Source organism: Magallana gigas, chromosome 10 (genome assembly GCF_963853765.1).
Source record: "Magallana gigas chromosome 10, xbMagGiga1.1, whole genome shotgun sequence".
NCBI lineage: Eukaryota > Metazoa > Mollusca > Bivalvia > Ostreida > Ostreidae > Magallana > Magallana gigas.
This window is the reverse complement of record NC_088862.1, coordinates 28,621,761-28,636,288: the sequence shown is the minus strand read 5'-3', so window position 1 is coordinate 28,636,288 and position 14,528 is coordinate 28,621,761. Positions and strand designations below refer to the sequence as shown.

Here is a 14,528-nt window from a genome sequence, read left to right as displayed (position 1 = left end):
TGAAAAATCTGTACTCTTACTTGAAAGTCTCCAAAATCTGTACTTAATGTGTGACGATCATCAGATCCATTAATGACGGTCCGGGTCACCTATACTCTTCAAACGATTTATAATAAAAGACGCATTAATTATGATTTTTGTCAGCTAGCTATTATGATGTAAACAACTTTTTAATTCTTGAACAAAAAAAAAAAATTCATAGATAATAGTGGTACATCAATACAATATTTGATATTTAAAAAATGTCATGAATGCAAACCAATGATTGACAATCAAGGAAGATATGATGCAGAGCCGAGTAATTAATGGTACAAGAGACTTTTGAGAATGTGTGAAATTTGATATGATGTTGTCGTCAATTAGCTTGAATGTTTTAATCAATTTTTGAAAATTTAAGAAACTAGGTTTGTCATGTAAATGGTGTTTTTTACCTCAATTCTTTTAGAAGTCTAAATTAAATTTCGATGGCTTCCTGGATCATAATTATTTGGAAATAATGAATAATAAGATATTCTTGAGTTCTCAAATTATTAAGTGTGTATTTTGACAGCTTGATGTTGAGTAAACCATGTACCCCCTCTCTCTCTCCCCCCCCCCCCCCCTTCCTTGAATATCCTCATATATATTATGGTCTTGCATGATGCTTAAACTTTTTTTAAAGAATAAAAAAAATGTTTGCATAGGTTTCTTAGGTATTAACAATTCACATTTTTATGACAAACAAGAAGACAAATACCCCCTACCCAATACACATGCAAGCCCTCATATTTATCAGAACAAGCATATCCTCCCTGTGTCCCCCCCCCCCCCCCCCCCCCACTCCCCAACCCTAACCATTTGGTATTTTTATATTTCCATCTTTTTGAATATTAATATCATAGGGAATGAAATATACTGAATAAATTAATTGTCATCATATATCCTAAATATATTCAAAACATTTTTCGTAATGAATTAATCTTCTAACCCCCTTCACATATGACAGCTGTCTGTCCTAGCTGGCTGATGGTTGAATCATTAACTAGCACATATGTAGTATAACCTCACAATACCTGAGATTTGACCTATTTATTTTCCTTTTGTGACTGTACCTGTATTTGAGTACCTGTCTTATTACTCCTGTTGGATTTTACTTTAATACATTAATACACATAGAAATCTTTTAATTAATGACAAATATTTTAAAACTGAGCCTAGCTGTGCTATTATATTTTTGTTTAAAGTATTTAAAGGTTTAATTACTAATTAATCCAATGTTGATTGTGTGACAGGTGACCTAACTTTTTTCAGTTAAGAATTTCAACAGAAATAACCATCCGTCTTTTATAATTCCTGTGTCTAATGCAAGACACCTGTAAATATCAGATCCTCTATGAAACGTGTGGCTTTTCTTATACAGGGCTATTTTTGGAAACTCTATATCCCAGGTCATGCCTACAAGCCCGACAAACTAGACTAGCGAGAACAATAATGAATATTAAAAATAACTCTGAGGCTTACACCACTGAAAAAAAAAACGGAAAGAAATTTCTCCCATTTGCCTCCCGAGATTCTCAATGTTAATTGCGTTTTGTGTGATGAGAATAGATTAGTTAGTGTTAAAGCTTTGTGTTTCTTCCGTGTGGAATGGAACTGTGTTTTTAAGTTTTTGCTGAGAAGTGAAAGTCAGTGTTTTTTTTTTTTTTTAATTCTGATATTGGTTGTGGAAATATTCATTTATTTTTCCACCATTTAGTGATCATTACTGGAGGAAAAACGTACGGAAATAAAAAAAAGTCTGCTGAGTGAAAATTGATAATAACGGGACATATGTTTTGGAAGTGAAGTTAATAATAGTCCTGATTAATTAAAATACATTTAGCAATTGTGATACAGTTCTGAAGTGATAAGAGTTTATTTTTCATCTGGATATATATATATATATATATAAATTTCTAAGTACATGCGCATATACAAGTATATATAGCAACATGTACTAGAGTGTATTAGATAGTTGTGAAAAAAGGTGTGAGGAAGTATCATACTATAGGAATTCATTAATCTATTCCTGACCAGGAGGAATAAATGGGTTTGTTAAAAAACAAATGTGAATGCTAAACGTTTAAGCATTGAATGATAATTTATTTCTTCATTAACAGTTTTGTAGTCATCAAATAGGAGAGGTGTGTTGAAATAAAAATGACTGTGTGAAAAATAGTGAATTTCTTAATAGGTCGCAATATATTTATAGAAAATTGATAATTATTTGTCTGCGTTTGTTTAAAACGTTAAAAGTGGACTATATTATGACACAGAACAGTGTATGCTGTGAGGTTCGCGTGGATTTACATTTTCTGTGAGACTCGATCAAGATTTCACCATGCTAACGAAAGTTCTGCCCACCATTCAAGAGGAGTTTAAATCTCGGGGTAACGGATTCAAACAAGGGGAATCACTCGGTTCCTCCGAAAGGGAGAGCGAAGATGAAATCAGAGGTATTAAGCATTTACTGCGTTGTTATTAATTGTTAATTATTGTTGGTTGGTGGGTTTACGTTGTGTGAATACCTTTGGGTTAATACTTGTACCCATATTGCACCAGGATAAATTATCTTTTATTATTATGTTATACAATATTATCATGTTATGCGAAAAAATGTCCAAAATACATATTTTTATACTTCTGGGTTAATACTTGTACCTAACAGTTATGTGAAAAATGTCTAAAAATACATCTATTTATAATTGCCGGATTTATTGGATTTTCTCATCAATCAAATGCAGGAAAACATCTAAATTTGAAAGACCAATCCAAATGAAAAAAAAAACTAGTACTGAAATTTGATGGCATGCACACTTAAAAAAAGGGATACATAAGTTTTATGTTCGAAAGGTACTTGAAGAAAATTTAGTTACACATGAAAGATTGGATTTTATTAAGTGATTATGAAGGTTATGTATATATAATTCATATGTTTATTTGGGTTTTCAATAAAACTCTTGAACCATGGAAATATTTTTTTTGGGGGATGGGGGGGGGGGGGGGGGGGGAGACTTTGACCAATCTTGGAACATGTACTATCCCTGGTAAATAATTTTAGTTCAAACGTTTGTTTAACTACCATTAACAAGTAAATAATGGAACCATATATACTGTTTCCTTCTTTGTGACATTAAAAAAAGAACAACTTTTTAAATTATTCATCAGAACTTTTAATTAAAGGCTTTTTATTGTAATCATATGTGTCTTCAGTCTAGAGTTATTATTAATTCAGATGGAACTTGAAAATTAATGAGATAATAAAAGTGAAATTTTATGAGAATACAGTAAGCGTCTGTATATAATTATCATAAGTTTCCATTCCCCCAGGCATAAAATGTCTTAGATTTCATTTAGTCGTAATAAAGATGAGGCTCGATTTGGGGAAACTGAAATTTTAGGCAGTGCCTCAAAGGTTTGTGATTATCAGCCAATACATGTCACCACAGATTGTGATTGCAGTTGATATTAATGAAATCATACAGTTTTTTTCATTTTATATAATTTGTTATGTAATTTCAGAGATTCATGAGATTGAATTTTTTCTCTCTCCATTTTTGGTCCTTATAAGAAGTCTGATTATGAAATTTGTTTATTGATTTTAGGAGACAGAGGTAGAACAGCCACTGCATGCTTATTTTTGACCTCCCCCGTGTTGGGAGTAAATGTAAAAAGACATCCACAGGTTCTATTATAAATACCTGTACACAGATATAGAAAATAGAATACACACTTGTCCCCTGTGTTAATGGTTATAAATGGTTATAAATATATATTTGCAATTTAAACAAGTCCTTTGGCAGTATAAACATTTGCTTGTTTGGAAGTGTGACATTGCAACCACTAAAATAGAAGCCTTTGTTCTATATTTAGGCAAGATTACGAGAGGGGATATTTGCAAACACTGGGTTTAAATATCCTCGTGTGGGAGAAAGGTGGTTAATTGGCAAAGTGTCCAGTCTTTGTATGCAGTATTATGAGCTTACGTATATTGGGAGTACCGACCCTGGTAAATGTTCTCCATTATCTGACGGCATTGTTGTACATTTTTTGACGTCATATTTTTTACTTTTTAAATGTTAATACAAATTAATGAACTTATTGGTACAAAAGGCCAATAGTCCAAAAATAAACAGGACGTCAATTTTTCATTATCGCTTCTTGTTTGAAAATAGTATAAGCAAACTGTTAAGTACACAGCAGATGTTTGATGAAACAAGAGATTCATGTCTGATGAGCTATTCTAAGATGATTCTGGTCTCTAGAAAGCGATGCTTCAAACAGAAATGTGACTTAGGCATGTCTATTTCATTGTTGTAGGCCTGTCTATTTCATTGTTGTAGGCCTGTCTATTTCATTGTTGTAGGCCTGTCTATTTCATTGTAGGCCTGTCTATTTCATTGTTGTAGGCCTGTTTCTTTCATTGTTATAGGCTGTCTATTTCATTGTTGTAGGCCTGTCTATTTCATTGTTGTAGGCATATCTATTTCATTGTAGGCCTGTCTATTTCATTGTTGTAGGCCTGTCTATTTCATTGTAGGCCTGTCTATTTCATTGTTGTAGGCCTGTTTATTTCATTGTTGTAGGCCTGTCTATTTCATTGTTGTAGGCCTGTCTATTTCATTGTTGTAGGCCTGTCTATTTCATTGTTGTAGGCCTGTCTATTTCATTGTAGGCCTGTCTATTTCATTGTTGTAGGCCTGTTTCTTTCATTGTTATAGGCTGTCTATTTCATTGTTGTAGGCCTGTCTATTTCATTGTTGTAGGCCTGTCTATTTCATTGTAGGCCTGTCTATTTCATTGTTGTAGCCCTGTTTATTTCATTGTTGTAGGCATATCTATTTCATTGTTGTAGGCCTGTCTATTTCATTGTTGTAGGCCTGTCTATTTCATTGTTGTAGGCCTGTCTATTTCATTGTAGGCCTGTCTATTTCATTGTTGTAGGCCTGTTTATTTCATTGTTGTAGGCTGTCTATTTCATTGTTATAGGCCTGTTTATTTCATTGTTGTAGGCCTGTCTATTTCATTGTTGTAGGCCTGTCTATTTCATTGTAGGCCTGTCTATTTCATTGTTGTAGGCCTGTTTCTTTCATTGTTATAGGCTGTCTATTTCATTGTTGTAGGCCTGTCTATTTCATTGTTGTAGGCCTGTCTATTTCATTGTTATAGGCCTGTCTATTTCATTGTTATAGGCATGTCTATTTCATTGTTACAGGCCTGTCTATTTCATTGTTATAGGCCTGTCTATTTCATTGTTACAGGCCTGTCTTTTTCATTGTTATAGGCCTGCATTGTTACAGGCCTGTCTATTTCATTGTTATAGGCCTGTTTCTTTAATTGTTATAGGCCTGTCTATTTCATTGTTATAGGCATGTCTATTTCATTGTTATAGGCCTGTCTATTTCATTGTTATAGGCCTGTCTATTTCATTGTTACAGGCCTGTCTATTTCATTGTTACAGGCCTGTCTATTTCATTGTTACAGGCCTGTCTATTTCATTGTTATAGGCCTGTCTATTTCATTGTTGTAGGCCTGTCTATTTCATTGTTGTAGGCCTGTCTATTTCATTGTTATAGGCCTGTCTATTTCATTGTTATAGGCCTGTCTATTTCATTGTTATAGGCCTGTCTATTTCATTGTTGTAGGCCTGTCTATTTCATTGTTGTAGGCCTGTCTATTTCATTGTAGGCCTGTCTATTTCATTGTTGTAGGCCTGTTTCTTTCATTGTTGTAGGCTGTCTATTTCATTGTTATAGGCCTGTTTATTTCATTGTTGTAGGCATGTCTATTTCATTGTTGTAGGCCTGTCTATTTCATTGTTGTAGGCCTGTCTATTTCATTGTTGTAGGCATATCTATTTCATTGTTGTAGGCCTGTCTATTTCATTGTTGTAGGCATATCTATTTCATTGTAGGCCTGTCTATTTCATTGTTGTAGGCCTGTTTATTTCATTGTTGTAGGCTGTCTATTTCATTGTTATAGGCCTGTCTATTTCATTGTTATAGGCATGTCTATTTCATTGTTACAGGCCTGTCTATTTCATTGTTGTAGGCCTGTTTATTTCATTGTTGTAGGCCTGTCTATTTCATTGTAGGCCTGTCTATTTCATTGTTGTAGGCCTGTCTATTTCATTGTTGTAGGCCTGTTTATTTCATTGTTGTAGGCCTGTCTATTTCATTGTTGTAGGCCTGTCTATTTCATTGTTGTAGGCCTGTCTATTTCATTGTTGTAGGCCTGTCTATTTCATTGTTGTAGGCCTGTTTATTTCATTGTTGTAGGCCTGTCTATTTCATTGTAGGCCTGTCTATTTCATTGTTGTAGGCCTGTCTATTTCATTGTTGTAGGCTGTCTATTTCATTGTTATAGGCCTGTCTATTTCATTGTTGTAGGCCTGTCTATTTCATTGTTATAGGCCTGTCTATTTCATTGTTACAGGCCTGTCTATTTCATTGTTATAGGCCTGTTTCTTTCAATGTTATAGGCCTGTCTATTTCATTGTTGTAGGCCTGTCTATTTCATTGTTGTAGGCCTGTCTATTTCATTGTTATAGGCCTGTCTATTTCATTGTTATAGGCCTGTCTATTTCATTGTTGTAGGCCTGTCTATTTCATTGTTATAGGCCTGTCTATTTCATTGTTATAGGCATGTCTATTTCATTGTTACAGGCCTGTCTATTTCATTGTTATAGGCCTGTCTATTTCATTGTTACAGGCCTGTCTATTTCATTGTTACAGGCCTGTCTATTTCATTGTTATAGGCCTGCATTGTTACAGGCCTGTCTATTTCATTGTTATAGGCCTGTTTCTTTAATTGTTATAGGCCTGTCTATTTCATTGTTATAGGCATGTCTATTTCATTGTTATAGGCCTGTCTATTTCATTGTTATAGGCCTGTCTATTTCATTGTTACAGGCCTGTCTATTTCATTGTTACAGGCCTGTCTATTTCATTGTTATAGGCCTGTCTATTTCATTGTTGTAGGCCTGTCTATTTCATTGTTATAGGCCTGTCTATTTCATTGTTATAGGCCTGTCTATTTCATTGTTATAGGCCTGTTTCTTTCAATGTTATAGGCCTGTCTATTTCATTGTTATAGGCCTGTCTATTTCATTGTAGGCCTGTCTATTTCATTGTTATAGGCCTGTTTCTTTCAATGTTATAGGCCTGTCTATTTCATTGTTATAGGCCTGTCTATTTCATTGTTATAGGCCTGTCTATTTCATTGTTATAGGCCTGTCTATTTCATTGTTGTAAATTCATTTTTGAAGGTCTGTCTATTTCATTGTTGTAGGCTGTCTATTTCAATGTCAGCCACACATTCATTGCTCATTGAAATCAACAAGATTTGTCTGATGTTCAATCTGTGCTTTCGTAATCTGTGCAAATATTGTTATTTTTGGACTGCGCTATTTTTGACATGTGTTGATGCAAGAGATAAATAGATTATAGTTACATCACATAAAAAGTCTGAAGTGTTGTTGAAATGACCTTTTAAAAGGCCATCAAAGTTACAGTTTACCTTGACTGGGTTGGGGTGGATGAAATCCAAAAACAAATTGCGTAAGTAAATTGTACTTGGATCTGACATGCCTCATTGACATTTTAAATGTTTCTTTTAATTGATAAACATCAACAAATAAATACTCATGAAGTTATCAATATTGTAATGATTACTAACTTTATGATTTGAGGGGGAGGGGGGGGGTGACAGAAACTTTAATGTTACCAGTTAATTTAGTGTTTTTCCGAAGTCGAGATTTTAAAGTGCAGTTTGGTAACTTTAATACCGGGCTCTGTTTGAAATATAGGTAGATCGGTTTTATGTTTGGGCTTAAACAGTAAAAACTGACCATGAAGGAACTATGATATAAGGAATCTATTATATTCTTAATATTTTCCCCATCCCTCTTGTAGGAAATGTACATGAGATGGATATGAATCTGTAAGTCGGAAGTTTTGATGTTACTGGTACATCTGGAAATGTGCTATATTAAATCTATGCTAACCTGTTGAAAAATCAAATTTTATGCCAAATATTGCACTAAATATTATACGATTGCGGCACGTAAAACTTGCACTTTAATTTGCGTTCATTTTGATCAACTGCAGCATGATGGTGCATGCTTAATTTACCCGTGCTGTGTGGATCTTTTTTTTTGTTTTTTTGAAAATTTAAAAAATGATGTAATGTAAGATACATGTACATCTCCATTTTGTTTGGAAAGGAGTAAGTGCTTAATATCATTTTTCATTCCACGGTAGTAAACATTTTGAATCCTCCTCGTTGCAATCTTTTAGCAGCAGAAAGTTCCACAGATTTGGACAGGTGCCAAATTTCGCTGTTAAAAAAAGTTTCAATTTCTGTTCAGGAGAGGATTCAGAAATAGATTCAACTTGCTAAAATAGCAATAAGTTCTGAATAATAACCCACAGGAAAAAGAGAAGAAATAAATTTACATGTACTCTAGTATACTCAAATGTACTCTAATGATTGATTTAAGTTCAGAGAGTGGTCAGATTGCAAAATATTTTTCATTTTCTGTTAGTGAAGTTTTAATTGGGTTGTAGGTTGTTCTCCTTACACAGTAGCATTAAAAGTTTGATATGAAGTTTTGAGACTCTCATTTTGACAAATCAAAAATTCAAAGAAATTTCAAAGAATTTTGATGTAAAATATATTCTGTTACTTATAGGGTAGTTGTTCAAAAAAAAATTTTGTGATAAAAATTTGATGCAAATTATCATGATATTTCACATGATGATTATAAAAAATTGATCAAAACATGTTAATTTCATTATGAATTCAGTGCACCAGAACTCATAAGAAATGAATTGCCGAACTCTCCAGGCAAGCGTAACAGTGCATGGGTCTATGTGAAATCCACATATTAAAGTTATGCAATAGCATCAAAGGGGTATACAAAAATTTAATAAAAAATTTTGGACCGATTTTTATAAATTTGCATTTTCTGTTTTATTGTTATTGGGTTTTTTCTCTCTCTCTCTCTCTCTCTCTCTCTCTCTCTCTCTCTCTCTGTCTGTCCTTCCTTCCTAATGATGTGCTACCTGAATTATAAATTTACCTTTGACATAAGAACTGAGATGGTATTGACTGGAAAAAAAAAACAACAAAAAACCCTCCCACCAGATAAAAGATCAATGGGCGTATGAACAAAGGCGACTTGTTTTGAGTGCGCCGGTCTTTGATACCTGTTTAATCCGATTCCTTTCGCTGATAGCGAGGTGTTGTCAGTGTGTGTATTGCACTCGAGTCAAAAACACCGGTGACGTCACAATTTCCTCTCATTTCTCAAACAGAATTCATTAACATGGTGCATCAGAGAAGCTTTTGTGTAAATATTGTCGGCGTTTTCATGGTGGATGTTGTTTTCTCCAAGTTGCTTTCTTTTATTTGATTTTTTTTCTGTCTTCATGATTTGTTTTGGTGATTATGATACTAGTACTTTTGGTACAATAATCCTCTGCAGGTTTATACTGAATAATTTCAATTTTTAATTTCAATTTCTTTATCAGCCAATTAAGGGTCATAAAGGGGCAACAGGAAGATTGTACAATAAACATTTATAATGGAGAAGGACAATAAACACATATTCAAGGGGGGAAGAGTTGTATGATTGAAAGAAGACAGACATAAACATTTAATTAGCTTTTGTATGTATATTTTTATGTATATGAAAATGCTATTATAATACATATTAACATATTTATCTATATGATTGTGTGTCCACCGGTGTGGGAATTGTAGAATTATATGCGACATCTGAACTGTTGTCAGGATATCTAGCATTGTGCCTCATCTGTATCAAATAATTTTGACCCCTTAAAAAAGATAATAAAAGAACTGTTGTGTTATTTCACACTCGTATTAACCACTATGACGTTCTTAAACAACACAAGCTGCAATTTAATGACTTGTTTTGATATCATTTATCATAGTAAACTGTTCAAGTTCATGCAGAAATTTGGGGATATATAAGATCTTATAAAAATGCAGCTCATATTTTGCTCTTGATAAAGGTGACTTGTTTTCTTCCTGGTCCGGAGGGGGGGAGATGCTGAAAGATTGTAGATTTCATGGATTATCTAACCACCTACTCACAAGTTGAAGTCCCTTTGAGCTTGGTATTTGCATCTAAATACATCAGATTTCTTTGCTACTCGATGGTCAGTTTGCTAGCTTCCAAAATTTGGTCATTTTAACTTTGAACCCCTAATGGAAATAAAAAGATTCCCTAGGGCTAGATTGGTTTTACCTTGAATTTTTTACTGTTTGTTTTTGATACAACTTTAGTATTAAAAGCACATGAAATGGACCTTATGAAAAACACAGAGGCATCCAACAGCGAAGAGTTGAGCATGTCAGAACTGATGTCTGAATTGTGTTGAGGAATGATTATTGACGAAATTAGATGATGGAAAGAAAAAGAAGGAAGAAACCAGGCTAGGAATAAAATCAAAAGACAGTCTGTCTTTAGATAACTGAGAGTCGCATTCATAAGGTTTATCATTATACTATATATGTAAAATGATCAACATCCACCATTATAGTAATTCTTTTGGGGTGAAAGTTCTGAGGCAAATAAATCCCTTGATGCTTAAGCTACCGTATTCTGACTGTGATTGAGAGGAAAAGGTTCTAAATATAGCACCCCATTGATCGCTTGCATTCATGTTCTGGCCATTAGGCTTTTTTTTTTCACAGAGCTATGAGCCAATGATAATAGTGACAGAGTTAGAGAGGTCTTGATAGGTAGATGATCGGGTTGTTGCTGAAGGAAGGAGACACTTCGCTCATTAATGGAGGAATTTAACGTACAACATACGGCTCTGATATTTAGCAACACGTGATTATTTTATATGTTTGTCTGTGGATTTTGAATCAAGAGAAATTTCTTCTTTCTCTATTTGAGTTGTCTGAAAACGAGTGGAATGGAGAAAAAAATAAGGGATTGTTGTTTTTGAAATTTTTTTTGTTTTCTTTGCTACGATGTGACATTTTTGTTAATCGTCTCGGTGAAAGGAGCAACCTCTTAATGATTGCAGAAGTCAGATCTCATATAATTGTGTAAGTCTTTTATGATGTCTTAATTGTCGATCTGTTTGATTAAAAGACCCAAACAGCTAATTGTAAATACTAGGTACTGTGGAATCATTAGATTTTGTGGCAGCTCAATTTTGTGGAATTCGTGGGTACCTCATCTATGAATTAACATCCTCCACAAATTAAACAATTAGGATTTTAAAGTCATATTTCCTTTTGTTGGTTTAAGACAAAATTACATCCCCATGAACCTGTAAAATCTAAGGAATCCATGAAAATTGGCCCCCACAAATTTAAATGATTCCACAATATTAATATTTCTCACTTGTGCAAATATTATACCTTCCTGATTATAGATATCTTGGTCAGCAGATATTTCAACAATCTTGCTGTTTAATTGACCACTAGAATATGATACTAGCAGGTTTGTCAATGGATTGGTCTTCATTAATGGATTATTTCTTTCATACCATTCATGTAGGTGATATGTTTATGGTTGTTTCGGTTTTTTTTGGCTTAACAAAATGTTGAATTACAGATTAAGATTATTCAGTTCACTTTTGTTATATGCTGTTATTGGTTTATTTTTTGTAGTCACACTTAGAATTTTAAGGGAGATCTATTGACTAATGTCGTTAGCAATTTAATTAATACAGTACAGCTATTCATTCTATCGTTTTGCTAGGTCATTAAGATAAAATGGCAAACAGTTGGCATATTCCAGAGTCCCGCCATATTCTATACCTTGTAAAGCCTAAGTTAATACTGTTAACATATATTTTAGCATTCATGATGTTTGGCGAAAATTGGTTATGTATGTTTGACTTTATGCGTCGTACTTGACTCAAAAAACTGATTATGTTGGTCAGTTTTTAGCTCACCTGAGCTGAAAGCTCAAGTGAGCTATTCTGATCACATTTTGTCCGTCGTCCGTCTGTCCGTCCGTCTGTCCGTCTGTCCGTCTGTCCGTCTGTAAACTTTTTACATTTTGAACTTCTTCTCTAAAACCGCTTATCCAATTTCAACCAAATTTGGCACAAATCATCCTTATGGGAGGGCGAATATAAATTGCAGAAATAAAAGTTTGATCTGTATTCAAAGCGGAGAAAACCTTGAAACTGTAGAAAAAGGGGGGTGCATTTTTAAAAATCTTCTTCTCAAGAACTACCGAGGCAAATTCAACATAGTTTAGCATAAATTATCCTTATGGGAAGGAAAATATATATTGCAAAAATTAAGTGGAAATTTTGTTTCAAATCTGAGTTATTACGAAAATAATAATAAAGGAAATGCGTGTTTTAATCAGTTTAATAGCTTCGGGTTCGGCATCCGGTAAAATGATTCGATACTTCTAAAACGAGGTTCTTTGTTTAAAGCAGCCATGACATTATACGAAAAAGGGTCGATCTGACTATGATGAATTTGCTTGTTGTGCAACAGTTCGCGTATGAAGGGAAATTTTGAAACATACAAAATATATTGGTGCCGATTTTGTGAAGTAAATTGAGGCTAAATATTTCAATGCGTTGACAGTTTTCACACATGACGTTGGTGTTAGCTTGTTCTGATTTTCGTTTCGTTCTCATTATGCTTTGTAACCTGGAAACTATCGTCTGTATTTCGTGATTTTTACGTATCAAATCAAACAGAGACTTCGGTAAATCAAACAGTTAACTGTTTACCTGCGCAAATTAAGCAAAATCGGATGTAGGGGACGGGTACTGAAATACAATTCATTCTATCGGTAATTCGGCATTATCTTTTGCGTAATGGTGCATGTAGATTAATGCAATAGGTTTTGTTGAGATGCTCGGCATTTTTTCGAGTTTATTCAGTTTAAATAGAGTTTGATATCGCTGACGGAAATATGTAGGTATATACATGTATATATATATGATTCATTTCGAAAAAATAAATTGTGTTCTTTATTTGTTATACATGTAGTGCATGTTTCTTGTGTTTAATTGTTTACAATTTCTATTTACTAACCATATTTGAGTGTTAAGCTTCGAATTATAAGCAAGATACAGCGATTTGCTCACAATTCTATGTTTGTACACAGATCTTAAAAACTAAAGCTTAAAAAAGTAAAATATTTGTCAATATTTATTAAGAAAATTTTCAAAGTCTGTTCTTCCAGAAACCAACTTTAACAACTTATTGTATTGTAAACTTAACCTTTTTAGCTCACCTGAGGGTGGGGCCACAATGGGGGGTCGAAGTTTAACAAATGAATATATAGAGTAAATCTTTAAAAATCTTCTCCTCAGAAACTAATCAGCCAGGAAAGCTGAAACTTGTGTGAAAGCATCATCAGGTAATGTAGATACAAATTTGTGAAAATCATGATCCCCGGAGGTAGGGTTGGGCCACAATGAAGGATCGAAGTTTTACATAGGAATATATAGAATAAATCTTTAAAAATCTTCTTCTCAGAAACTAATCGGCCAGGAAAGCTGACACTTGTGTGGAAGGATCCTCAGGTAGTGTAGATTCAAAGTTGTGAAAATCATGACCCCCGGGGTACGGTGAGGCCACAATGGGGGATCGAAGTTTAACATAGGAATATATAGAGTAAATCTTTAAAAATCTTCTTCTCAGAAACTAATCAGCCAGGAAAGCTGAAACTTGTGTGAAAGCATCCTCAGGTAGTGTAGATTCATAGTTGTGAAAATCATGGCCCCCGGGGGTAGGGTGGGGCCACAATGGGGGATCGAAGTTTAAAATAGGAATATATAGAGTAAATCTTTAAAAATCTTCTTCTTAGAAACTAATCAGCCAGGAAAGCTGACACTTTTGTGGATGCATCCTCAGGTAGTGTAAATTCATAGTTGTGAAAATCATGACCCCCGGGGGAAGGTTGGGGCCACAATGGGGGATCGAAGTTAAACATAGGAATATATAGAGTAAATCTTTAAAAATCTTCTTCTCAGAAACTAATCAGCCGGCAATGCTGAAACTTCTTTGGAAGCATCCTCAGGTAGTGTTGATTCAAAGTTGTGAAAATAATAACCCCTGGGGGTAGAATGGGGCCACAATGGGGGGTCGAAGTTTAACATATGATTAAATAGAGTAAATCTTTAAAAATCTTCTTCTCAGAAACTAATTAGCCAGGAAAGCTGAAACTTGTGTGGAAGCATCCTCAGGTAGTGTAGATTCAAATTTGTGAAAATCATAACCCTGGGGGTAGGTTTGGGCCACAATGGGAGGTCGATGTTTTAGATAGGAATAAACAGAGTAAATCTTTAAAAATCTTCTTCTCAGAAACTAATCAGCCAGGAAAGCTGAAACGAGTGTGAAAGCATCCTCAGGTAGTGTAGATTCATGGTTGTGAAAATCATGATCCCCAGGGGTAGGGTGGGGCCACAATGGGGGGGGTCAAAATTTAACAAAGGAATATATAGGGTAAATCTTTAAAAATCTTCTCAGAAACTAATCAGCCAGATGTT

At 34.1% G+C, this 14,528-nt stretch overlaps 1 protein-coding gene across 13 annotated transcripts in view; it reads left to right on the top strand.

The window, feature by feature from the left end:
- Positions 1-14,528, top strand: part of LOC105342879 (histone deacetylase 4) — an 80,867-nt gene that overhangs the window by 28,672 nt on the left and 37,667 nt on the right. For 2 of the 13 annotated variants that reach the window (XM_034454424.2, XM_011449954.4), the window contains exon 1: positions 1,962-2,474. The exons of 6 other annotated variants lie outside the window; for them this stretch is intronic. In XM_034454424.2, the coding sequence (XP_034310315.1) occupies positions 2,360-2,474 (115 nt within the window). In that variant the 5' untranslated portion in view covers positions 1,962-2,359. Of the gene's footprint in view, positions 1-1,957; positions 2,475-11,080; positions 11,104-14,528 lie in introns of those variants that run through there. 5 more of the 13 variants (XM_034454423.2, XM_034454426.2, XM_066072847.1 and 2 more) reach the window with 5 other exon arrangements.